The following is a 27818-nucleotide window of genomic DNA, read 5'->3' on the forward strand; positions in this document are numbered from 1 at the left end:
TTTTAATTTTTTAGGATTGGCAGGAGACAGAAATTACGCTGCGACTGGAAACATTTTGACAACCCACCTTGGTCCATTTACCCCCCACAAAAGGTGTGTTTAGAACAGGCCACAGGAGTTAGCTTGATGGTTGAAAAGGTCGTTCTGCCTGGTTTAAGCGTGGTTAAATCGAACCTGGTGTGAACCTAGTGTGAGAAACTCTAACACGGACCAACCTAACTCTGTTATCAAACCGAAGTATTTACAGCTACAGCCTCGGTGTTCTCAGCACCATCCGCAAGTGAGGAGCCGTGTCTGGCAGTGTCCCATCTCCTCCTCCTCGACAGGCAAACTAGCACATTTAGCCAAGCGTCGTCACTGAAAAGCACGGGGAAACCGCCTACTGGCAGCTGCTGAGGGTGAGGGGCAACATCTGTGGCTCACAGGTGAGAAATGGCAGCGAGACGGCAAGTGATGCTAGCCCAGCGAAATGAGGTATCTTACCTGAATCCAGGAACAGTTTACCAAAACATGTTTTATGTATTCCCTAGAGTCCAAGATACATCAAAAACTCTTCATTTCCAAGTTACTAGTAGGAAGTTTTCCTGAAGTTGTGTTCAAACTTAAGACGGCTGCTGAGAGCCAGACTTTTGACTGTTTTTAACACTTCTGTCTTCTCTTTTTTTGTGTGTCCCAATAAGTCATGCACTCAGTACTATCAGCTTAGCTCGCTAATTAGCAAACCTAGCTACCTTAATCCAACTCCTGAAGCTCTGCTGACATTGGCGCGAACTTAACTTGCGACATAACGACATTCATACCTCTGACTCTTAATTTTCCGAGGTAAGTGGAGTCACACGAGTGTCTGTGATGCCCTCATTAGGCGTCTGCAAACCTCTTTAAATGAGTCGGCGCTCGTAGCGATTTGCTAATAACTCGGCTCATTTTGAGTGGGGGTCACGTGCGGCTTTATAAATTCGGATGCAGCTGAAAAATCTACTGCTCTTAACAAGCTCCATCGCCCTTAGCGTGTCTGTGTTTGGCTCAGCATCTACTCCACTGGTCCCTTTTTTGCCTCGGGGCCCCTGAAGTCTCTTGAAACACCCCCAGATTGGAAAACACTGTGTTGTGCGCAGGTTTGTTTTAGAACACATTCCTCTCACACAGGTTGGGGAAGGGTAGAAAAAAAAGAAAAGAAGGGAACAAGCATAACTTCTCCCAAAATGTAATTTGTACCCATCGATGCTAACACTTCCACAACAGTGAGCATTCACGAGCAGGATTAAACCTTAATAGGAAGCGACACGCTGGTACACACAGGACACTGCCTCACATCTGTTCTCTGGGCGCATGGCTGTGAAAAGGACAGTTAGCCTGTTTCTCCGGGTCTCGTGTTTTCCACCTCTCTTCCTCCCTGCCCTTCCCCTCTTTGATTGTTAGCGTCGGGGTGAGACATGCTCGGCCTGCGCTCTGGCCCTTTTTGAATTATTTATCAGGCTCTTGTCCAGTTAAATGGGTACAGCGGAGCCAGCCGACTGCCTCGCACTGGGCCTCTGCACACCGACCCTCAGAGGCAATCTGTGTCTCTGCTCCCCGCACAGGGAGTTAGTGTTCAACATGAGGAGCGGTCACAGGATGCCTTTTCCTTTTCTCTTTTTTTATTTATAGAATGAGAAAAGATAAAATAAAAAAGAAATGATTCCAGTAGTATTGGTAGCCCAAAGTAAAAAGTGAGCTTATTTTCATTAGTGATTCATCTGCCTTGATGATTATTAGGTCCAGAAACGTGAAAAAAAATGTTGGATCTGTGTTTCCTAAACGATGTTCTCCAGTGTCTCACTCTGTCCACAAACCCAAAATGATTCAGTTTTAATGATTTCTTTGACATGCGGCGCAAAGGAGTGAGGACATATTGAGTACTAAATCTAAATATCAATATGAGGAAAAGCCGGAGCTGAACTGGGATACCCCAAAAAAGAGACGGACAGGAGTTGGTGGTCAACATGAGCAGTCACAGGATGATTTCCTTTTTCTTTTATTTTTTTTATAGGAGTCGACAAAAGATGAAAAAAGAAAAAATGATTCCGCTTGCAGTATTCGTAGTTTAAAGTAAAGAGTCATTTATGTTTATGTGTAGGGCTTCAACTAAGGATTGTTCCCATTAGCGATTCATCTGCTTTGATTTTTAAAGTACTTATTAAGTCAAGAAAATGTTGAAAAATGTTGGATCTGTGTTTCCCCAAACATCGCAATAGCAATGTTCTCCAACGTCTCACTCTGTCCACAAACCCAAAATGATTCAGTTTTAATGATTTCTGTGGCACGCGGAGCAAAGACGTGAGGACATGTTCACGTTTGAGAAGCTGATGAGAGATCAAAATATCGTTATGAATGCTAAATTGGTATACGCTATAATTATTTTTACACTAAGTGGATTTTTGTTAATTCCAAGTGCTTTGTTTTCACACTTAGATCACAATTCCCTGACAAACAGAACCTCTGGTGAATTTGGGGGAAAACAAATGCCACCTGCTTTCCCTTCTCACATTGATTAGAAATGACTGAATTAAATGGCCTCTTTTAATTCAAATGAAATCAAATGACATGCCGCAGTTAGGGAGATGCTGGACCGTAATGAAAATGGAACCTGCTCTCCCGGAACCCAGCTGTGGAACCACTGAACCGTCAGAGGCCATTTCTGGGTTCCAAAATGTGGACCTGAAACACCTCGAAATGAACAAATTGGTCAAAAATATTGGTAAATGGATGGTGTGGCACAAAGACACATGATTGTCCTTATTTTGACGGCCAGATTTTCAGATAATAAATGAAAGGTGTACAGTATTTCAGAGTTTCTTTTTGAAGTGGGGCAGTGTGAAATACAGGTGACTGTGTACGCTCCCTGTGCTACACCAGTTTAAGTGTATGCTCATTTAAGAATATGCTTTCCACTGTATCTCACCATTGTACAGCTTTTTCCCCTTCTTAAATTGTGAATTCTTTAAGCTTCCTGATTTTAAGTATGACACAGGAGGTGGTGGTCTACCGCCACTTGTTTGGTAGGTTTGTGTCACTCAGGGAAATGTCAACAAAGGTTTTTCAAATGCAGGAGTCACAAAATATACACAAATTAACCTACTGATAGCAGTAGAAGTTGATCAATGACTCCTGTATGACATTGTTTAAAATTGCTGATTTTTTCCATGGAGTTTGGTGCAGGGGAGGGATTGGTTTACAAAGTGACAAAAACATGATTTTACTCGTTGGAAATGGGTGTCTGGTGAAAGGATAATGTGGCAAATATGAGTGTGCAGTTACGCTAATATAGAATTTATCATATTTTCCTTTTGTGATACTGAAAAATTTCAATTCCTCTTTCTTCTGTCCACAGTGTTCACCTCTACTACCTTTTCCCCAGCTTAGAGGAGGGCGGCCTGGCCACGTACAGAACAGCCATCGTGCAGAACCAGCACCTAGCCATGCTCGCTAAGGTAAGCTCCCCTCCTCATGCTCCTCATAACAAGTCTCCTCCCTCTTGCGGGTCAAGACAGTTGAAAGGTCTGTGAGCTGACAGGAGACCATGTAGGAGATGGTGTTATTGTTTTCCGTCCTGCAGTTATGACTGAGCTTCACTCTAAGGGGGCACTGGGGAAATGTGTAATTTTGTTGCTTGCTGCTATTCCAAACTTTTTTTTTATCCTCTCAGGTTCATAATTGGAGATAAAAGGTTGTTGTTTTGGAGGACCAGACTAGTGCAGCCGGGGTCCCAGTGGGCCCCTAGAGGTCTCCCTGAAACACTCTCCACTTCCTGTTATCACTTACTTCCCATTCCGCCTCTCCCTCGCTGGCAGCGTCGTCGAGCCAAGCCCGCACTCACTGGCACGTTTGTAAAAGAAACACAACAATAATCGCTCTGTGATGTGAAGGGAAGCAATTAAAAACTTCAATCTTTCATGTTGCTCCCCGCTGAATACAAAGATGCAGCCGCCCGAATCTGCATTAGTGCCGTGTAGCAGTTTGGCCTGTTTCAATTTGCCGCTCGCGCTAAAGTGAGTGTGATACAGTGTTCCAACATTGCCAAGTTGTTTACCAGGCTCCTCTAAAGCCTTCTGCTCAAGAACACTCGCAATTATCTTTCAAAAAATATCTTCAGTGAGCAACGGGCACAATCCAGCACTTCACTTGGAAAGCTTAAAAAAAAGTCAGAACGGCTTCCCTCTGAGTTGGAGTATTTATGAATTGTGATTTTAATTTGTGTGTGTGTGTGTGTGTGCAATCACGGGAGGTGGGATACCACCAACAGTTAGCCGCCATAATTAAATGGCACCCTGACTGTTTTTTTGGTGACTAATCATTTGTTGTGTGCTGGCAGTGAAGTCTAGATTGGCTATTTTTGACTTGGCTCTGGGAAAAAAGTTTGACTGACCCACAGTTCTGCACATCAGACTCTGATTTTCATTCAATTCACCACGTTATTACTAGTGTTATTTCGGTGTTTACATCTTTACATGTTCTTCTGCTTTAATGGTTATAACTAGTTTCACATGCAGGTTTTTTCTAACTTATTTTCAAATCTGTTTAACTTGCTCAATCTTAAGTGAATACCAATTAAACCCAACTCAAATGTGACCTAACCAGAGCAGTCATGTCCTCCCATGCAGGCTAACCTTTTCCAGACTTTGTACTTGACCCATTCATTCATCATCCTCTGCTTTGTCCTCCACGTGAGGGTCACAAGGCTGCTGGAACCAATCCCAGCTGACATGGTTTCATTGCAACAGTTCTAGCTATGTGTGCAAAAACAATTGTCTTAATTAACATGTTTTTGACCAGACAGGATTTAGTCAAAATAAATTCCAACAGATTAAGTAATTGGAGCCTCATATTTAATAGACTAGCCTAGCCAACATGTCTGACTCCAACCAAAACTTGACTATCATCTCACAAAATGTGTCCAAACCCATGGTATTCTCAAGTAAGGTTCTCATGTACGGACTTAGACTGTGTTTCCAGCACAATGACTATGGTTCTGTTCTATTCTGTTTGTGTCAAGTTCCTGGCAAAATTTACATTAGGAATTGCGACAAGAAATTATGGGTTTAGCAGCCACTAAGTCACAAAAATCACAGTAGAGCCAAGTACAGAATGTAATAGTATGGATAGAAAGTTAAATTTAAATAAAAAGCCAAATTGTAAAACTAGGACCTTTCTATGAACATACTTTACCTCAATCTCTATTGAATATACACATTTATTAATTCACAAAGAACCACATCCTTTTAACTTACATTAGCCCTTCAAACTATCACACTTTTTGGGTAATTATTTGGTCACTTTTAGTTTTTAGAGCGTCTCAAGCTTCTTAATCAACGACTCATTCGATTAGAAGATTTTATTCAGCAACACAAGTGTCTGTGTCGTTGAATGTTATCCACTTTGCTGATGATATTTGCTTATTTTCTCAGCGAGTGTTATGAACACCTAATAAATCAGTGAACATTGTTCCAATTTAAGTAATTTTGGAGTGTCTCTACAGTGACAGAGCTTCACTAAGTTTCATAGAGACTGAAGGTCAACCCCTGAAAAATTCCACACTTTATCTTGGGATTATCTAGTGTGTGTGCCAGTGTAATTTTGTACATGCATGTATGTGTGTATGTGTGCCAGGCTTATTGCATCAAGCCACAGCTGGACAACACATGGGCACATCTGTCAGTGCCATGAAGTAGAACCTTTTCCAAAAAGGTCACTCAATCTTTCTTATTTCCCCTGAGTTTTTTTTTTTTTTTGCTCTTTTCCCCTACAGAGTCTATGAAGATGTGCAGAGCCAAAGAATTAAAAGTATTACTTTTTAAAGTGGATATGTAGTTGGGCTGCAACAATTCATTGATAACAACATTTTGAGTGTTTTTTTTTTGTTTTTTTCTGACATATTACAGACCAAACAACTAATTGGTTTTAGAACAATTTTACTGTGCTTTATTTTTTAAAAAGATTTTGCACAGCACAACTTGAGTTTATACTAGATTTGCAAAATGGTGCTAATTTTATTTTTAATTTTCACAAACTTCCTGTGAAAACACCTTGCAGCTAGCTAACAGCTACTGTAGCTGCTGTGTATAGGTGCTAGCTGTTTACACCCAACATTAGCAGCTAGCTGCATCCTAACATCCATGTATCAAGCCTTTCTTTAGTGACTGTATCTGGCAAACAAGTAAGCATCACAACCTATGACGTCAAGAGGGCTTTAAAGTGTTATTTTTTTGCCTCTTGTAAGATACCCCACAGCAGCTTGAAGCTACTTTAGATGCTAAAAGCTACTGTGGCTGGTAGCCAAAGCACTGGTTTAGCACTAGCTTCCAGCATCCATTAGCAATTTCTAAAACTTGTTTATTTTTTTATTTTGATGTCTTTCTTGTGAAGAGACCTCTCAGCTAGCTTACAGCTACTATAGATGCAAGCTGTAGATTCTGTGACATTTGGTGTTTTGATGCTAGTTGCTAACATCAAATATTTCTGTAAAGGTTCTCAGTCATCTAGCTAATCGTAGTCCTTACATGCTAAAGCATCAAACATTAGCAGGCTACCTGCTAGCATCCTAGGACTCCAGTAGCTGTTACTGTGGTGACAGTAGTGGTCGCATCGCTGACACGTGTGTTGTGTCTCGTCTTTTACAGAAACTAGAGTTGGACCGCTTCATGCTCTACGCTCACGGACCGGATCTGTGCCGGGAGTCGGACCTACGCCACGCCATGGCCAACTGCTTTGAAGCTCTTATCGGTGAGTTTCCCCCGCAACAAGCAGAATAGGAAGTGGAATACATTTTAAGTGGACTAAATATGTAAATGTGTTCCTAAAAAGGTCTGATTTACATAGTCTGAAAACAAATACTATCCCTCGCACTCTTAGTAGTACCACAAAAGATAGCTGCAGCTTTAATGCTCCCGTTTCAGTGAAGTGGACTTTTGCAGCAGCACGCGCACACTTAATCTGAGATGCTTTTGTGCATAAATGTGTAGAATTTGCCTGCTAAAACCCCATGTGCTTTGAATAAAAGTGAATCATTTAATAGTTTAGCTCAGGTTTTTCAAGTGTTAAAGTGTGTAAACAGCTGCAGTGGAATTCCCGTTGGAGACATTACGCTGCTATATTGATCTCAGGAGATGGTGGTTTGACCTCTGGCCGTGGAGGCAGTCCCCCAGAGTCTTGCTCTCCTTTACCCACACCAGACGCATACACAAGCTCGCTATAAATCTTGATAACAGTTCAGTGATAGACTTTGTGCAGTGATTAGGACCCAGCACTGGAAAAACCACAAACACATCTCTCAGCAGCAGTGGTGGTGGTGTTGGGAAAGATCTCCTTCTCCTCTCTCCACTCACGAAACCCACAGGCAGCACCATGCTAAGCCTCGCTCCCGGAGCGAGAGCTTCAGAGTCGTCAGCTTTCCTGCTTCTTATCGCCATCTTGATTGCACAGGAAGATACAGAAAGAGGGTGGTGTTAAAGAAATCTTTCCCTCCTTCCCTCTGCCTGCACCAGAATCCAGCAGTGAGCTAAGAACGGCAGGGGGGTGAAAGTGCTGACTGGCACCATGGCCCTCTATCAGCCCCCGGGGGCCCCTGTACTTGTTACGGGTTCATTATCGGCACAGATGAAGTCATAATCTATTCTGTCCCGTGGCTCGTCACTGCACTCATCCGAGGAAGGTGGCAGGGCCACGACACTGGCTGCCTCTCTTCATTTCTTCCTCTTCTCTCTCTCTCTCTCCTGTCTGAGATTTCAGCTTGAAGGGGTAGTTCAGATTTTTTGAGGTGAGGTTGGATGAGGTAATGATACCCGGTCAGAGTGTGACTGAGAGACGGTGGCTCGCTCTCACTGAAAGCGGTGTAACTGTCATTTTGTGAACCGCTCACTCCCCCTTACCAAATCCCATAGAGAAAATCACCGATTTTATCACAGCACACGGGGGTTGTTCATCCACTGCTGCCACTATCAGTAAGTTCAAGTGAGTCATTTTTGACACTACAGCATTAAAAATCCTTCAGATTTACCTCAGTGACACAAACTAACCACACGAGGCAGCAGTAGACCAGCAGCTCCTGTGTCCCTGTGGACTAAAATCACTGATTTTCTCTTTGGACTTTGGTACAGGGGAGAGAACGAATTACAAACGTCTGTTTCCTGAGTGAATATACTAGCATACATTGACGTGATGAACATGTTATCCAAATGGCGTAGACTCAAAAATTAAAAGATTTTATTATGTGTGGCTTTTGTTAAGTGGCTAAAATCCCTGCCGGCAGCCATGTTGTCACTGATTGCGGGCCTCTGTCACGCTGACTGTGTGTCCGACACTTCACAGAACCTCAAGAATGTCTTTTTAAAACGTGATGAATAAACAGGGATTTTTGCGATAAGGGAACCTGTGAGAAAACTGCTGTCAGAGAGTGCACCCCGTGGTGAAGGGGTTTGCATTGGTAACTCAAAAATATCACACGCTTTAGGGGGCACAGCATGCACACGTACGTACGCAGTGATCAAAAAAAGAAAAAAGTCACTTGAGATTGCCCGATGACTGATGTGATGTGTCTCTTTTTACACAGAGAGGTTTTTGTCATCTTTATTTCAGTTTTTCACAACTCAAACGCCGTCTTTTTAAAACGCTGTCGGACTCCCTCTCTCTCTTTCTTCCCGCTCCCCACCTCTCCCGCTTCTGATCAAGACTTTGGGTGTTGTTAAGGTGAGAGATGATGAGTCATCCTGTCACTCGTAAACAACAAACTCGCACGTGCCTCAGGGAGATACCGGGGGGTCACGCGAACGCTGTCATCTTCTCCTCTACCCTCGCTTTTCTCTCTTGACAGAGACGTCAAACTGCCACTTTCCTCCCCCCAAAAAAGCACCAGACTACACGTTAAGCGTTGCTGTCTTGTTGTCGCTTGCCTTTCTTCTTCCCTTGTGCTTTGCACGCACGGCGAATTCAAATCATCCGTTTGCCCCGTCAGAGCCGCGCCGGGATGTGACCCGCTCGTAATATTTCTGCGGCCTCTGCAGATCGCTTTAACGGCTTACCATGCATGTTTTCTGACCTTTGTTTTATTTGTTTCTCCGCTGTGCGGTGACCGTTGAACCTGGTGCCGCGTCGGAAATGGCAGATAATCTCCCGCTTTGCATGTGCAGAGCTTTTCTCTTCACGCAGCAGATGAAAATGTGTCTATCTGCTCGCCCCCGGGGCTGCGGCTCGAGACGGAGAGAGAGAGAGTGGAGGAATGGAAGGCAAGGGCATCTGCAATGCAAATGGATGCCCTGCAACCCTGAATAATTCAAAGTGTTGAATGGAAATCTTGCTTTTCTGATCCTCCGTCATTAACTTCTGCCGGAGTGGGCCATTCTCATTTTGGGCTCTTTTGGCCTGCACTCCTCCCCTACTCTACGGTCTCACCCCCTTTTCTCTCTTCTCTCACCTCACCCACTCTACTTTTTTCCCACTTTAAAAACCTCTCACTCCACTGCTTATTCATAAGAAACTCAGTGTGCCTGTTGCCTCTTCACTGATAAGCCACGTCGCTTCCCTCCTTCCCAACTGTTTGAAAAGAACGTTTTTTTTTTCTATGTGTGGCTCTTAATTTCTCTGTACAGTTGATGGGTGGATTATATGCTGCCAGCAGCCATCAGGGATACAGATGGTGAACCTTTGTGAGGGCTCTCTTCTCTAAGCTCTCCTTGTTAAAAGAACAAAAAAGAAAGGATTATCTCTCACTTGCTGAATATCAGATTTGTACACAATACATTCACTGAACAAGTGCTGCTTCCTTTGTTAGTCGCAGCAGTGGTGGAGTGGAGTTTTTTTTTCCTCCTTCACCCAAAGCGGTCAGGTTTGTTACGGACAAAAACTCAGGGAAAAACTTTGTCCAACATTCAGAAATGCCAGAAATGTGTCAGCTTCAGCAACCTCGCTTTGCCATATTCGGTAGACATACTCCTCATACATGATACATGATACAACAGGTGCCAGATGTAAGGGGGCACCGTTGAGCTATTATCATATTTTTCTGTTACTCACTTGTGTTGCAAAATAGCTCAACAGTGCCCCCTGGAAGTCGGACCCTGACACCCGGTTGCACCATGTTCAGTTTACGTATGTGTCACGATCCGATTGATTTGTACCACAAACCCAATTTGTTCTGCACTTGTACATTTTGATTTTATTCCAGCAGTTATTCTTATAACATGACGGCTCTGAAAGCGTTTTACATCACCTGCATCCGTGCTATATCATAGCGCATGATTTCCGAAAATATATTATTTACTATACTATACTATGTTGATATCAGCGCAATATCAACTGTTGAGGAATATTTAGATTATCTGTCTTTGTGCATGTCCTGAACATGCGAGACTGAACATAGGAGCTCAACTTTGCGGCTGAGACACAAATAGATCACTGCCGCTGTTGCGGGCGAGTGCACTTGCAGTTATTAAGCAAATCAATTATTAGACTAAAACATTGAAATATGCCAATTGCGATATGATCATATGATCATGTATTCAAAAGAGACGAAGCAATATAACGAAGACAAGTCAGCTTACCTTTTTTTTATGATATGCCATGTTTGTAGTCGAGCTGTGATATGCAAACTGTTGCTGGCAAACTTTTGCATTTTATCGCCATCTATTTCTGTAAAATGCTGCCACACTGCCGATGTCTTTGATATGGATGTTGGAGGAGGACTGACTGTTGCCTAAAATGAAATAAAACCACCGGACGTTCTTAAATCTTTCTGTCTCCTGTGGGTTGGGCTAATCCAAAATACTGAAAACAACAGGGGTGCTCTGAAAACACCCCCAGTAGCACTTGGTACATTCCTCCAGATGAAATCAAATTAACCATAGACTGTACAAAAAGTCGACTTATCAGAATCGAACCAGAACATATCGACTCATAAGTCGACCAGGACTTTACAGTCCTAGTGCTGAGTCAGTTCAAAGTAACAGTTCTCCAAATGTGTAGCAAATACTGTTCTCCCAAATTGAAAACTTAAACAGCCCAAACATGACTGCTTTTATTTACATTATTATTATAATTGTTGTTTTTTACAGCCAGTGCTTAGTGAAGTTCTAAATGCAAATGAATTGTACCATTATGTCAATAAGGTTAGTGGACACAGGAACTGTTTGGGCTTTTATGTGTCCAGCAGTGAGCTCGCGGTCACTGCTACATGCAGCACTAGTTATTATTTCTTTTGTTTCCTCCTCCTCAGCGTCTGCTCCCAGGCGAACATTTGGAAAGTAGGATGTTTGATGTGACAGTGCATTCAACCTTCCTTTGCATCTGCTGTGGTGGAAATTCTATTTTCATGTTTAGGTTCTGTTTATTTATTTATTTTTTTCTCTCTTCCATTTTAATATGTTGCTCTCTGTGTCCGTCTGCTGCTTCAGCTCCCACTGAGCTGAGAGGGAGCAGCTTAATATATTATTTGATGGATTAGAGCCTGAGCGTTTTTGAATAATTCATTCTAGGTTATTAATGTGACTGTCAGCCACTGGTGTTTCATATGCCCCTGACTCTGGCTTTTTATTGGACACTGAAAGCCCACAGACATTGGAATTCTATTCCTAAACATAACAGTGTACAGTCGGCGTGGCTGTCTGAATTAGACTGGTGACAGATGTGGAGATTCATTAGTGGCGGGTTTTCTCTGTCTGTGACTGATATTCTCTGCACAGTGCTGGGTAGACAACTTTGTTAAAGTTTGTTCTCTGTGTTTTCTCTGACTTTGCTGTGGTTTTTATTATTTATTTATCAGTTTTGGGGCGGCAGCTCAGATTTAGTAAAAGGCCCAGCTCCAGTGAATCTCGAGGTTTCACCTGTTTGTCGGGCGCTTTTTTGTTGAACTACAATTATTTGTTGTTTTTGAGTTTTGAGTGATACGGAATCAAAAGGAGTCATATTTCAAGTTCAACTTTTAAGAAACTTAAGTGGTGAGACTGCCAATTGTATACAAAAATGGAAAAGGACTCTTACGCTTAAAAGTGCGCCAGAGAACTACGGTGTTCTTCGTATACCAAGCAGATGTTGCTCTTCTTATGGGGCTTTTCTATTACGTAGTTCTAGCATGGCTCGGCTCGACTCTACTGTTTATTTCTTTGCTTTTCCAGTAATGGTTATATCTGACAAAACATCACAGACACCCACACTTGGCTGAACTCGAACAAATGCACATACATAAATGCCTTTAATAATAGACTTTCTCTTGTTTGGCACTTGATCTCATCGATGGGGGGGAAGCTATAAAAGTAGGGGAAAACACTGTACATTCAATGTAAGCATTGTAAAGAGCAATATAAAGAGCATTAAAGGTGACCTGATGGAAAAAATGGTAAGAAAAATATGTCCAGAACAGCTGGTCTTAGGTTCAGATCCCAGTGGACTGGACGGCCCATTTGCTATGTACTTTGCCCTACATTTCCTTGTCTATTAAAGGCAGAAAAGCCCTTCCCCAAAAATGCCTTAAAATTGCATTTTAGTTATGTATATATATATATATATATATACATATATATATATAGGTTACCTGATGTTCTGAACCTTTTCTCCCAATACTAAATAATTTACAAATTGGACATTAAGGAGCTGTAAGTGAAGACCTCCAGCTAAAAAAGCCATAATAAGGAGTTCCTCTTACAAGGATTTGTATGAGCTTGGATGTTGATGATTGTGCCGCAGTATGAGTTGCACAGGGATGATAGCATGTACCTGTTTGCTGAGTCGGTTGGACGTCCACTGTGTGCATTCAGTACGCCAGCGTGCCGTTGGGGAGCGGACTGTGAAGCATACATCTCTGTTTAATGATTGCAGCAAGTTGTGCGATTGATTGAATCGCTTTGGGGCACACTTTTTGCACGGACAGCCTCCTTGTCAGGAGTTTTCTTGCTAGAATTAACTGCATATCTTGGTTTCTTCATCGATAGGCCCCTTTGATTGACACCAAAGGTGCTGCTTTGTGATTTTTAATACCGTTTTAAAATCCCTGGAGGCTTCTCCTGGTTTTCTCCTTGCTTGTGTTGCTCCCCCTACCACCTCCTTCCTCTTTGAAAAAAAAAAAAGAAGAAGTTTCCTTACAAGTAATAAGAACCAAAAACTTTTTGAGTTTTAACGACTTCCAGGCCTCCGTTTGGGGAACTTTACAAAATTTGCTGTGTCATCTAAACATGAAGAATACCACCTCCAGGCCACACCCCCTCCCCACTAGCATCATAACATGAACGCGTTATGAGTTGGGCATGAAATACATAGGAAACTCAGTCCTTTGAGGGAGTTCTTATCCTCCCACAGCTGGTCTTCAGAGGAAACATCTGCTGTGTAGCACTGTCATTGAACCCAAGTCAACATTATGGTTAAAAACCACAAATCTCAGCACTGCTGCTTCCTGTGAAAATCCTCAACCCCTTCTCCAGAGAGAGAGCAGCTTGTGGTCAACCACAGTGAGACACTCGCCTCATCAGGTCATGATTACAGAGGCCTCGCTCACTGATACACATCTGCAGTCGCGTGCTGGGTATATGGACTTCAGGAAGATCTAGATTTATGGGTACTGGTTTATCGCTGTGGCATCAGTGACAGCTGTGGGCATAGACTCGGGTTGTCCAATCATCTGTCTGTGTCCCATTCTTGGTAACGCAATATCTCAAGAACGCCTCGAGGGAATTCGGCACAAACAATCTCTATGAGACAAAGATGGTTGTCAGAGCTCGTGAACGTAATGTCTCAAGGAGACTGGGACCGAATCCTTTCACATCTGGCACAAATTAGCACTTGGATTCAAGGTACAACTGGATAGATATTGGTGGTCGTGGTCATCATCTCCTCAAAAATCGTTCTTTTTGTACTACATACATAAAGAATCTTTTGAGGGACCCTTTTTGAATATGCCTCTTTGAATATGATATCTTAAGGACATTTTAAGAAAAACTTCACTTTCACTTTGATTCAAGAATGAATCAGTTAGATATTGGTGGTTCAGGTAACCATGTCCCCAGAAACCCTAACCACGTTTCTGATAAATCAGGAACGACGCCTGAAAATCCTTTTAGAATTTGGTACAAAAGTTCACTTGGACTCAAGTTTGGCCTCATAAAAATGTGGTAGTCAAAGATCTTTGTGATTCCACCAACCCCTCTTTTTGTCAAATTTGGCTCAATTGTTGATGTGGATTCCAGGACCTAACTGCTTAGATGTGAGTGGCCTCAAAAAATGTCTTTTCAAAACAAGCAATGCTTGTTAAAAGAATATAGATTTTTAATACATCAGCCAATTTCACTCTTTTATTATTTAACTCAAGGTTTAAAAAGGAAAGAGCCCTTTAAATGAGTGTGTTTTCTCCTCTGTGGCCAAGTGGCTGCTGGGTTTCGACAAAGTTGTGTCAGACTTAATCAAATTTCACGAACATTTGGGCAATGGCTGCTTGTAATTTCCCTGTTTAGAAGTAAAGGACCTTTGTCTTTGTGCGAGGCGGTTTTGTTTGTGTTTCTTTATGGGTTTCGGTTATGTCGCGCCACATCTTCATTGTGTGTCTGTGCATGTGTGTGTAAATGGCCTGTTAGCCATCTGAAAACAGTTCCCGCCGCAGATGATGAATCCCTCATATGTTTTTGATGTCGTCCATGAAAGCGGTGCACGCGTTTAGACTCTGCAGCCGCTCCGCGCCCCATTTCCACCGCCTCATTTATGCACATAATAAAAACTGCTGCACGATTGTATACCCAATTTGCCAGGTGGTTATTGCTTTCCAAATTGAATGAGCCGCCCTAAGTGTGATGGTTCGAACTGGTACGCAGCTTAAAGGCACCGTGATATATATATATATATATATAGAGAGAGAGAGAGAGAATTTCAGAATGCAGGGCAGTTGATGGCCAATGATTGATGCTGCTACTTTCAATGAATCTGTCCATTATTTCCTCCAAGAATCAAGTCCTACATCTGTGATCAACAAACTATCATCATATTGTTTGTATTATATCATTTTGTCTTCAGCACATTAATTGGTATATTTTTATTTAAAATCCCAAATGATTTGTGGTTTTCTGGGTGACCCTCCAAATGTTTGTCTCCACATAGTTTACAAAGAGTGTTTTGTCGCCTATAAAGGTTCTCAATGAACTTTTCCCGTCACATTTGCCCGATGTTGTCTTCGATGTTCTCCAAACTGTTTACTGAACCGTGGCTCATAAATTGTTCAGACCCAACTTCCCGGGAAAACTCTCCGACAACCTATAGAAATATAGAATGTGCGGACACAGATTTCTTTCTTTGTCCCTTGTCTTTGTGTGGTGTGTTTGTATTTGTTGACGCACTCATACGTTCTTACCAGAGTGTGTAGGCGAGTGACAAAGAGGACACTGTGCTTTTGTTTCCTCTATGCATGAGAGGCTTTCCAATGTGAAGCTGCTCCTCTCTTTGTCAGTATATGTATGTAGTAGCGTATGCATGTGACTCATTCCTCAATTTGATGTTTACATGACCTTGGCCACTTCCATCTTAGCGTTCCTCCTCCTCCCCCCGACGAGAGGGAGGTGAATCTACTCGGGGAAAACCCTGAGGTCATTCTCGCCAAAAAAGCAATAAAAATGCACTCCTACTTTTTAATAAAGCAATTATAACTCATTGCCGAGTTCAATTAATTTTAAGTTTTCCATTAAGAGAGATGTCTGGAATTGGCTCTGCATTGCTAGAATTTTTAACCATGACTTTTCACCGTTGCCTTAAATGTGTGTGGTTTTCTAATTTAAAGTTTGACATGTTACAGACATTATCCTGCACAATTTCCTGCAAATACCCCCCCCCCCCACAAACACACACACTCTCCCTGATTAAACTTAATTATATTGATTTTATCTTTTTATGTATCCAGTTGAACTCGTTTTCACCTGTTTTTTTGTTTGTTTTTCCCCCCGCAGGTGCCGTGTATTTGGAGGGAGGTCTGGATGAGGCGCGGCAACTCTTTGGTCGACTACTTTTCAACACTGAGGTAAATTGGTCAAACTTTGTTTGTGTACCACTTTTTTCATGGTTATAAAATGTATCTTAACATTAAAACTCATCAATTCACAAATTCAAATGCAAGAAGAAATCTTTCAGAATAGAAAACACAAAAACATCACAAAAAAAGAGACAGTTTGCAAATTAGGTAACACTAGAGGCACGTGTAAATATAAATGTAATCACATTTAACAGTACAATTACTATAATAAACAGACTTAAACATAGATGTAGATAGAAATCATATTTATATAAAAAAGAAAACTTCTGTAAAACAATATAAATATGAATATAGTGATCAATAAATAGATGGAAATTCAATACAAGCCAGACTTTAATTAAAGGACTGAATTAAAAGTTAAATATGGCACTATGTAAATAAGTCATACTCAATAATAATAAAAACAAAAGCGGGCCCAGATTGAAACCTTGATGAACTCCACACCTACAACAACAATGAAAGAAAGCGGATAATACCGCAAGCAATTCGGAAGCAGACAGGTTTGTATTTCTAAAAAGAAAACAGTGTTAAAAACTGCAAATTAAAACCACTCTTCAAGTCAAACAGGATAAAATACTGTTGTTTTTAACCAGCGTCCTGTTACTGCTGCATTACAGCGATGACCGAACTCTACAGACACAATCATGCAATCAAATGTTTTTTGTCATTATTTTCTTTGAAAGTTAAGGATTATACTCCCTTTTGTTGTTCAAATTCAAAGGGAAACGATCTCTCTGTGTCGAATCTCGGTTTTCCAGTAACACAGACGCAACTCTCATTGGAAGAAAGTGGAAGAAAGTACTGTAATGTTTTCACCAAATCTCCTTCATTCGTTCAAGCTTGCACACTTTTGTTCACATATTGAGGCCTTTCCTAAAACTCGGTACCCTTTAGATCTCACCTAATCTCACTTTATCCTGCAATAAAAAAAATTGTACGAGCCAAGAATTTTTGAGCGTGCGTACCAACATGCACAGCAGTGGAAAAAATATGAAAAATAAGAATTACAAAGAAGAAAAGATTAGGACAAAGCCAATGCAGCAGAAACATGGTTCTTCATGGATTGTACAAAATGAAGTGGAGGTGTAGAACATTGGTGTTTGAGCAGGATAACTGCTGTTGTGTAGGTGTGTGTGCATGTGTGTACAAGATCCCTGAGCTTGAACAATTGATGAAGGGATCATTATTTGCGTTTATCGCTGCAAGGAATGTTATGAATCAATTACATGTTGGCAGCGGGCCAGGTTATAATTGGCCGTTGAGGGCAGCATTGTAACATTCAACCAGCGACTCCCACACACTACAGTGTGCGCGGCGATCAAATTCAAAACATGTTTGATCAGAATCGGTGGTCTTTTGAGAAACCCGGATCAGAGGCGCCGCGACGGACTCTTTGAAAAACATCACACCACACAAAACAAACCTCGGCAGTGTAATTATTAATTAGAAACTCCGGCTGGCATTAAAGTTTTATATTTCCCTGGTTCAAGATCATTTAAATGTTGAACTCTTTATATTTGCAGTTTTCTTGGATTTTTTTTTTTTTTGAGTAGCCAGCAATTGTGTTTTGTTTTTTTTTTAGTGCTGAGTGTGGAGGTTTTTTTTATTTCTGAAGCTGTACCGTCCTTGGTTTGTGTTTTACTGTCGCCCTCTGGCCATGACAGCAGTTATCAAATGATTGAGCTGTCATGATGTAGAGGTCTCCCTCTCTCTCCCTCTCTCTCCCTCTCTCTCCCTCTCTCTCCCTCTCTCTTTTTTTCTTTTGTGTAAGGTTAACAGATTCTCATACAAGGAACATCTCTTTAGAGATGATGAAGACGTATCCAAAACTCAAACTGGTCATGAGGGGGCCACGCTCATGTGAGGAAAAGATAAAAATAAACAAAAAATTAAGATATTTAACGGAATTTCTTGTCTTGTATAAAGTACCTAATGGGGATACCAGAAAATGACTTTGGCAGAAGTTGAATCACTTGATAAAATGACCTTAGTACTGAAAATGTCATATACTTTAATACTTTTACTAAAGTATCAAAAGGCATTTGAAAAGCATATAAACCAGTAGGAGTGTGCACGGGTGTCTCAGAGCAGATTTTATATATTTTTTTTTTAATCACTCAGATTCGTTTGGGAGACGACGTCAGAAGGGAGAGATTTTATCAGGCTTTATACAGGCTCTTTAAATAAATTCACCCCCAAAAAATTTCAAAGGTTTTGCAGTGCCAGAGCATGAAAATCAATGAGAAACTACAGATACGGATCAAAACCTGCCATCAGGATATAAACCAGAAACATACACATGCAGGTTTTGTCTTTTTAAAACGGAGGAGCATCGAGCACGTCAACATCCGCTGGCTACAGAAGATGTGCCTGCTGTTGTTTGTCTCTCTTTGATGGTCTCGCTGATGATCGGACACGGCGTCCAGGTGTTGGTTTCATCACTCACAGACGCAGCAGACGAGCGAGAGAATGAGGCGAGTGCATGATGAAATTTCCAGATTGAGCGTTGCTGCACGTTAAGTGTCCAAACACACAAGGACGAGGGGTATTAGCAGCCTGTTTTCCCCAACACAACAAAGCAATTCAAGGCGATGGTACTGGTGTTACATCTTCCAAAGATTTGAATTAATATTATATTAATGGCATGGGCTGCTTATCGTTGTGGACTTCCCGAATAGATTAGATTCCAATTCAAAAAGTCCAGATTGAGTTGAGATTTTGACTTGATTTCATGCAGTATGATTAATTTCAGGAAAAATGCTTAAAAATTCTGGAATTATTATTAAATATTGTTTACATAGAAATTGACCCCAAAGTGGTTAAATTATTGCACTTTTTTATTCAATTTGACCACACAGTGCAACTCTACAGTACGGTGATAATTAAAACTTGAACATTTAAAACCACGTCATGTGACACGAGACTATCGTGGTCACACAACGCAAGATTCTTTCAAAGTTGATTTAAAGCCCTCTGCTGGACCATGTGGTAATTGCATCAGACAGTCTGATACACTTTTAGGCTGTTAGGATTTCAACTCAAATGGGTTTTAAGGTTCAATTTTTCAAGTTTGAACTAATAAAAGCATTTCTGATAAAACTGACAGCACTAGTAGATGGTGGGTAGCATACAGGATGGCGTGTCAACTTCGGAAAGTGTCTAGAAAATTAGGTTTGCTGTCCACATACGACAAAGGCAGTGGGCGATTGTCTGGATCCGATGCAATCACAACAGCAGGCGAAGATGTAAAATATTCAGGAACTGATTGGCGTCTAGCTTGAGCTTGCTGGAGGAAGAACACTCGCCCACTCACAATTAACCGAAGGCTTTCCCGCTGTGTCCTCACATGGGTTTAGTCCGATTTTTTTTTTCTGGAAATCTGTTCCTTGGAAATATCCAGAGCAACTTTTGCTGGCTCAAGCAGACAATGTCAAATAAAACTTTGGTGTACGCCTGAAATTAGATGTAGATTAAATCACGGTTGATGGTATAAAATAGTAATAATAAAAGCTTATATGACTAAATCTCGGGATCTTAGATGACTACGGGAACAAGGACACCCGGCCTCAGAGATGCCGACAGAACCAGACTGGACCAGACAGGAGATAAACAGTTCAGCACTTAAGTAATTAGTGAGATCTTAAAATCAATTCTAAATAGAAGGCAGTAAAACCCCCATGGGAGATGTGAGGTCTATATTCTTTCTTCTAATTAAAGGTGCTCCTTCAGTGTTTTGAATGTGCTGGAGAAGTGAGAGCTTTGTAGTGTGAGCAAGAAAACATGGAATTAAATTGGCCTATATTACACCAGAAATATAAAAGGCCAAATATTAACTTCTAGTAAAACTACTCTTGACACTAGCTTCTGTGTCAGTTTAGTTTTTGCTCCTGTCAACTAAGCAGCTGTGCACAAAATTCATACATACTTCATTTAAAATTGTGGAACAGTGGAACCAAGTATAAACAGGTAAATATAAAAAGAGCAACAAAAAGAAACACAGGCCCAAAATAGAACCTTAATGAACGCCACACCTACGATATTAGCAGAAAGATCAACACAAGAAAAGTGTTGTTTTAATGATTTATTTGTTTTATGCAACAAAGAAACCTGGAAATATTCACAATTGAGAATCTTAAAAACTGGAGTTGTTAAATTATTGTTTACAATGATGAATTATCGATTAATCGTTACAGCCCTATTAAACATACTTGGAAGAGTGCGAATATCTTTGTCCATTGACTATTAAGCTATCAATCACACAGTGTCCACACCCCAAGTCTTACTAAGCTTTATTGTTGATATGAAACCCTAACCCTATAAACCAATATAAAAAGCAAGTCTCATCAGGTCGTAAAACGCATAAAAGTATACAGGTACCAAAAAAGAAAACAAGGCAGTATCTCAAGAGTGACCTTGGTTTTTGATTTTATGGAAGTTTTTATCCATATGCACTGTGAGAACCGGGACAAATGCCGTTTGTTTTTGAATATGTACGTTTGTAATTATTCACTTCACTCTGTGTGTGTGTGTGTGTGCGTGGGGCCTTGTTTGGAACCACTGCTCTGTTATGACGAGTCCACTCCAGAGGTAGAATTCAGAATTGACGACTGAAGGCAAAGCGCAGGCGTGTAGCTTCCACGTCAAGACCTCAGCCACACAAACAGTAGCCCTCTCTCCCACTCTGCTCTCTCTGTTATTCCCTAATTGGTATGGCATTCATGACTGGAGTTCTTTATTTCCATCCCCTTGTTTTTCTCTCAACACGTCACCTTTGCTAGCACTGGTTCCCCAAACAACGGGGCCCTCGTCGTTCATGGAATCTAGCTTCATTGCACACGCACACACACACACAGGCCCTGAGGAGACAACAGATCCTAATTTGCTAATGACGTTACTGTGTGTGGGGTTTTCAAGCCGCTGCTCAATTGCTCCCAACCTGGATGTGATAGCAGATCGCTGTTGCTGCCACCGTCACGTCCTGAGGGGAGTGTCTCTAGCGAGGAGCAATCGCGATAATAGCAATGACGAGCTCACCAGTCGGACCCATCGGCTAATCTGTTTGGGTTTTTATTAATGCCACCTCACAAACGCTCAGTCTAGAGAAGGTTGCCCTGACAACTGAGAAATGGGTCACCATGGCAGTGCAATAGGCGTTTCTGGTGTAGTCTGGCGTCGGAGCCAGCTTCCTCCCACTGCTCTGCGTGTGGTGCCAAGACGGGTTTTATGGCAGATGGCTGACAAGGCCAAAGAAACTGATTTTAGCCACTTAACAAAAGACTCACCTACTCATATCTACATTCAGATAAAAAAAATTCACTTTAGTCTTTCCGCAAATGTTTGCAGCTTTATGAGACCACCTTTTATCTGCAATAAATGGAATTTTGTGTAAGCCGTTCAGTCTCCCTGCACCAAAGTCCATAGAAAATATCAGCGATTTTAACTCTCATGACACAGGAGCTGCTGCTGCTTCACTTTGGAATGTTTGTTTTACTTGGGTCTTTCTAAATAATAGCTTGAGCACACTGAAGTCACACAATGAGTCAGAATTGGATCAGCAGCTCCGTGAGTGCTGTGATGGTAAAATCACTGATTTTCTCTATGGGCTTTAGTGCAGGAGATGGGAACACGGGTTTCAAGGCGACACAAACCTAAGTTTCCCCCGTTGGTTAAAGCGGCAAGATACAGCGACAACAGTTATCTTTAAACTCATCTCAAGTGAGCTGTGTAAGTGGTTAAAATATATAATTATTCCAGCCATGTTTTCAGTGACCACATGCTTTTCTGTGAACCTGATACAAACTGACTTCAAACAGCCTGGACTGTCACTTGCATTTCTAACCAAAATTCCAAACTCCATATTAATCAGGTTTAAAATCTGCGAACAATAATTATGACTTTTTTAGTGTGCTAGACTTACGTTATGTTCATAATATATTATATCTATATTGTGACATGAGATGAGATAGGATCTCAGATTTTGGATATCGTCGCATCATGATGACTTTTCCTAGTTTTGAATGCAGTTCCATTGATAATCATCCTATTTATTATGTTGAATAAAGTGAGGAAATACACTAAATATGATATACATTTAATTTTAAGTCTAATTATTTGTGTTGTAGCAGAATTTGACCACATTTATAGTCAATTTTTGATTGTTTCTACCACAGTAATTAGTGTATTTTACACTGTGTTACACTTTTCCAGAGAAATGTGTGCAGCTTCATAGCCCCATATATTAGGACATCCAGATGTTATTTATTAATTGTGCTAGATTTGATTAATATCATGATATATGGTATAAAAACATATTTTGTTGTACGAATTGTTTTCCCTCCCATTTAGACCAGCCCTAATTCAGACTAGACACTTCTATATTAATGCTTTATTTTCCAAAGGGTTGGTGTCATCATGATTTTATTTAGCGTTTATACAGCTAATATTTTATGGAATTAGATCCGTGTCGATATTATAAAACGGCACGTTATGAATTGAGCAAACAAAAATTAACCAATACACAAATTGAAATTAATATATTACAATATAATAATATACACTTTTTGTTGGCAGTGATCAGGATTTTTGCTTGCGTTTGCACTCTAAACTTGTTGTTGTTCTTTGTGCTCCCTGGGTTTTTGTTTGTGATTCTGATCATGGCTGTGGAAGCTGCCTGCTGACTGGCTACCAAGTTTTGGAGCGACAGCTCAATGGACCGGAAGTAGTCACAGGCTTGGAGTTTCTGTCCGTCCGGAACTCGTTCCCCCAAAGTTTCCTCCACCGACATCCAACAATACTTATAATAATTGCAAATGTAATAATTGTAATTTAATTTTGCTTCTTAAAAAGTGTTGTTTGATAATAATGACACCAATCTAATTCCATTAGTGTGAGTGTACAGACTGTCTTTGATTTGGTAATAGCATGCAGAAGGAAATCATAGGCCTTTATCCATGCAGGAACTGTGGAGCTCTAACGCCCTCCACCGTAACTTACGTCGACACTAGTTTTCCCACATTTCGAAGATCACCTTTACTCTCCATAGGTGGACACCCACGTTGTTTTTTTGTTTTTTTTGGAGGTACAACCGCTTTCATGTTGGCATCGATCAGCGGCGCCATCTCTCCATCGATCTCCCCGCTGCACTACTATGTTTGATGGATTGATTGGCAGCCTGTAGCTAGAGACCAATTTGTCAGGGAGCAGTGGACCTTGTCAGAGAATAGCACCATTATGTCCCAATCATGGACGGCCAACGGTCCCAGGGGTGTGTGGGGGTATATGTGGGTGTGTGGGCTGAGGGAATAAAGGTGTTGTCTTCTCACGGACGACTTGTCAGCTCCCGAGTATCAGCAGGACCGAACGCTGCGTCTCGTTCCACTTGAAACCCACCTTTTAAAGCTGCCTCTTATTTTCTACTCTTTTACGAGTGGGTCGCCCTGACACTGGAAATAAACATGTTTGCATATGTTATTTTCATTTCTCTCTCTTTTTTCTGTTTGTACCAAAAGAGCTCCGTTCTCCAAATGGCTGTGATTCAATTCAACTGCTGCACATGATGATTTGTGCCCCTAGTAATTATACCTTCCTTGTGCTGCTGAGAGGCAGAGTAGGGGGGAGCGAGAGAGAGAGAGAAAAAAAAGGAATAGTCTGTTGTTATTCTTAAATCCCCTCTAGATGCTGGCTTAATCATTGTCTGCCTTGTCTTTGGAATGGCTGTAATTGAAACATTAGCTGTTCGACTCTATATACAGCATGTGGGCGGATCGCGTGCGCCCCGTGGATAGATTTTAATCACGAGGCAACTTGTGTGCACTTGACATCCCTCTCTCTTTGTTTTTAGTCTCTCTCGTCTGCCATCCTTTCATGACTCGTTTTCCCCGTTTGCCTGAACATGCGACAACTCGTGGTGTGGATGCGGAATCGCTTTGGTGTTTATTTTGCGGCGGTTTGTGCCGTCTCTCTGTGCCCAAAAGCGAGTAATTTGTGGAGTGAGTGCTATCGACTTTTCGATGTGATGCCTCCGCCTCGACAACCTAGAACTGTGGGTGTTACAACTCAACTCATGCAAAGAGTTAGTCAGTTTGAACTACAGTACTTGCTCAATATGTACCCGTTTCTACCAATATTAAACACAAGAGCAAACAAACAACTTTTCCTTTATAGAGTTCTAGCACTACTCTAATCAGTAATTTTCCATTACTTCATAGTTCCTCCTCAACGTGGGTGGAGTCGTCATAGCAACAGCTGCGTGAAACTGCCGTGACATGGTTTCATACGCGACACAAACCCACAAACTAGTGACTTTTAAAGCAGTTGTTTTTCGGTGTAACTGAACTGATTCTAATGATTCAGTCACTGAACGTGGTCGTGATTGGGCTCACGATTGATCGCCGGCTTTCAGCAGTGCTGTGACTCCTTTGTTCAATATTGACATTTTAGACATTTCCTTTGCTAAATGTTGGAGATTAACGCATGTTTTCAGGGATTTTGAAGTCTTGATCTACAGTTCGGCATTGTTCGGTTTGATTCTCGTGTTGGACGTCGCACTCATGACTCTTCCAGTGACAACACTCTCCGACCAATCACATTTTAGTATCGGCTCAGCTCGCTTGGAACTTCGCCAGAGCAAGTACCAAAAAAAGCACTGGGTACTATCACTAATGGAAAAGCTAAAAAAAAACTCAGTGGAAATAATGGAATAATGGCGCTGTTTACGCCCACCTCTTAACAACCAACAGTGTTCCAGTTATTCTGCTTCCAAATTGGAAATTATCCAAAGTTGAAATGTTAATACTGCCTTTAATTTATTGGGGTTTTTTTTACAGTCTGGTGCTTTTATGGGATATTTACGGTTCACGGATATCCGATGCAGTAATTTTTGACGATCGAGTATCGTATTGGCTCATCCTTATTATAACTGACTTTTTTGGTTTGTGGATGAAAAAGAACGTCATTATTTCCAGGTTTTGGAGAAACATTTTCTGACTTCTCTCGTGGTCCAAAGTACTTGGATTAATCCGGAAAAGAAAATAAGACCATGTATGTGGATATGGTGTGAATCGTCCACTATCAAAACCACTATCAACCACTTCCATGAATTTTGCATCGGCTGCTCAGGGCGACAGTAGGTAACTCGCCACACAGGCAGGTTGAGGAGGACATGAGGCAATTTTTTTGGTGCCGCTGACCACACATGACCATCAGGCCAGTGCCAACACTTTAAAGGATTATCTCCTTGAACCCTGTGAGTTAGTCTGTACTTTCCCGGCCCGCGTATCACCACGACGACTCGAGCCACATTAGACCCCAGGCCCAAAAAACAAGCCACCTCTGACTGTCGTCGTCCCTGGCAACAGCTTTAGAGCCAACCGCTCTGTGTGTGTGTGTGTCTCCAGAGACGACACACCTCTGAAAGCCAGATCCTATAACCTCTCCTCCACCCCCCGCCCCCACCATCACTCCCCAGTGGGTGGTCGATGCACAGACCTGTGGCTCTGAAAATGAGATGCTGACTCATTTGCTGTTATTTCACCGCTTCCCACTGGAGCTGCTGATGGGACCTTTGAGTTACCCGGTGTACGAGAGTGGCCCCCGACACAAGCGCCCATCAATGGCACATCAACAAAGTCTCATTGTTTTTTTTTTTTGTTTTTTTTTATTATTTTTATTATTATTATTGTTATTATTATTATTACTACAGTTTTTCCTTCTTTTTTTGGCTGCAATAGAATAAAAAAAACACGTTTTTATTTTCTAATGTTGAGAAATAGACACTTTGTTGTGAATTTGGTGAACAGCAGGTTGTGTAGGCCGAGAAGCGGAGTCTCAGAGGGGCTTTTTGAAAAGTAGCACGTTTTTTGAGCCGCAGTCATCTGGGTAAAATAAAGTAGTGCAGTTTTTTTGACAACTGACTTGTTGTTTCACGTGTTCATTTCGAGCCAAACAAGATCAACTAAAAGCAATAAAAAAGAAATTAAATATCTTCATCCAATATATTCTGATGTATAAATTATATTTCATGTCTAAAAAGGAGAAAAAAAAGACTTTTTATATCCTACAGGTTATTTCACATTAAAAATGAAAATAAAGTTGTGCACACGAACCCCTAATACAAGTTCACATACTATACATGAAATTTCATTCTTTGTTTCCTTTTTTACAATTTAGACGTATAAGAAATATATATGCTCAGACTAAAAACAGCATCTTGAAATTTAACCTTTTTTTTGAACAGATAAACACATCGCCCCATACCAAACCAGTTACACAATAACAAGCAAACCTTGCTGTATGCACAGACACCAAAATAAAAAATAATAATAATAAAATAAATACATAATAATTAATTAAAATATTCAATACAATTGTCACACTCTATAGTCTTACAAACAAGTATGATCTATTGTTGCTTGAGAAAGTTAGTTAAGGGTATCCACACCTCTTCAAATTCTTGCGCTTTACCCCTAATTACATAGGTTAACTTTTCTAATGTAACACACCTTGCCATCTCCCTAATCCAAGATTGTGTACAGGATACTTCAGTTTCTCTCCAAGATAGTGCAGCCATCCTCCTGGCCTGCAGGAGGCCAAAGTTGATCAAAGTCTTACACTTAGAGTTAACAGAAAAACAATCTGGGTATATCCCCAAAATACAAAGTTTAGCTACGCAGGGTACCTGAGTGCCTGTAAGTAAACTTAAAGTACAGGCAACCATTTTCCAAAAAATGGTTGGTGACACCTTGATAAAATTAAGTGCCTCAACTGTAAATATTTTTTTGGATTGAATATTTCACACAAAGGATGTTAAATGTTAATAAATTGCCCTGAACAAGTCTCCAATTTTTCATATCCCCCTGTCGGCCTAAGCCCGAAAACCACCATCTGCCCTGCCAGGAGTGAACTGCGCATTATCCCATATAGGTGAAAATTCAGAGATGGGGGGTGTATCACCAATATGTCTATGAGCCCTAAACCAAATATCAATAGAGTTTTTAAGAAAGGGATTTGTTGTTTTTTTTCTTTAAAGTTGTAAAATCTGCTGAATATAAGTATAGGCTTCATGGCAACTTAGATACTGATGCTTGTTCAATAGAAACCCATGCTGGAGGAGAGTGTGTGACAAAGTAAAACATAGCACTGCGCAGCTGAGCAGCCCAATAATACCACTGTTGATTGGGCAACTGTAATCCACCCCTATCATATGGCAAATATAGTAATCTTAGTCTTAATCTAGGTTTTCTACTGTTCCAGATAAATCTACAAAACGCACTATTAATGTCTTTAAAAATGTTTTTCGCATCATCTGCATACAGCAATATCCTATGGTCATGACCTCCAATTCTTATACCTGATAGATTGGCTTGAGCTCTAATGGACATAACTAAAGGCTCAATGGCCAAAATGAACAATAATGGGGAGAGATTACAGCCCTGATGGGTTGACCTCCTTAACGGGCCTGATAAAATGTTATTCGTTCTTACACATGCTGTAGGATTAGTGTACAATAACTTTATCCATTTCAGTAATTCTCCCCCAAGTCCATATCTTAGTAACAAATCAAACAAATAAGGCCACTCGATTCTGTCAAACGCTTGTCTAGCTTCTAGAGAAAGAAGTGCTGTATCCCTGGTATGAATTATATTGAGGACCCTTCTAATGTTATGAAATCCCTGACGATTCTGTACGTTATGAGGATCACATTTTGTAGAGCGGTCTACCGAAGGGTTCAAAGTGCAATTGAAATCCCCACCGATAATATTTAGGCCATACAGTGAAGACAAAGTTAAGAGGAATT

General features: G+C 41.0%; 1 protein-coding gene across 1 annotated transcript in view; it reads left to right on the forward strand.

Moving 5' to 3' along the window:
• The window catches only part of drosha (drosha ribonuclease III), a 116482-nt gene that overhangs the window by 46963 nt on the left and 41701 nt on the right, over nt 1-27818 (forward strand). Inside the window, exons 21-23 of the mRNA XM_044026078.1 lie at nt 3371-3470; nt 6657-6759; nt 15942-16012. Coding sequence (XP_043882013.1) covers nt 3371-3470; nt 6657-6759; nt 15942-16012 — 274 coding nt within the window. The remainder of the gene's footprint in view (nt 1-3370; nt 3471-6656; nt 6760-15941; nt 16013-27818) is intronic.

Source organism: Solea senegalensis, linkage group LG1 (assembly GCF_019176455.1).
Source record: "Solea senegalensis isolate Sse05_10M linkage group LG1, IFAPA_SoseM_1, whole genome shotgun sequence".
In the NCBI taxonomy this organism is placed as follows: Eukaryota; Metazoa; Chordata; class Actinopteri; order Pleuronectiformes; family Soleidae; genus Solea; species Solea senegalensis.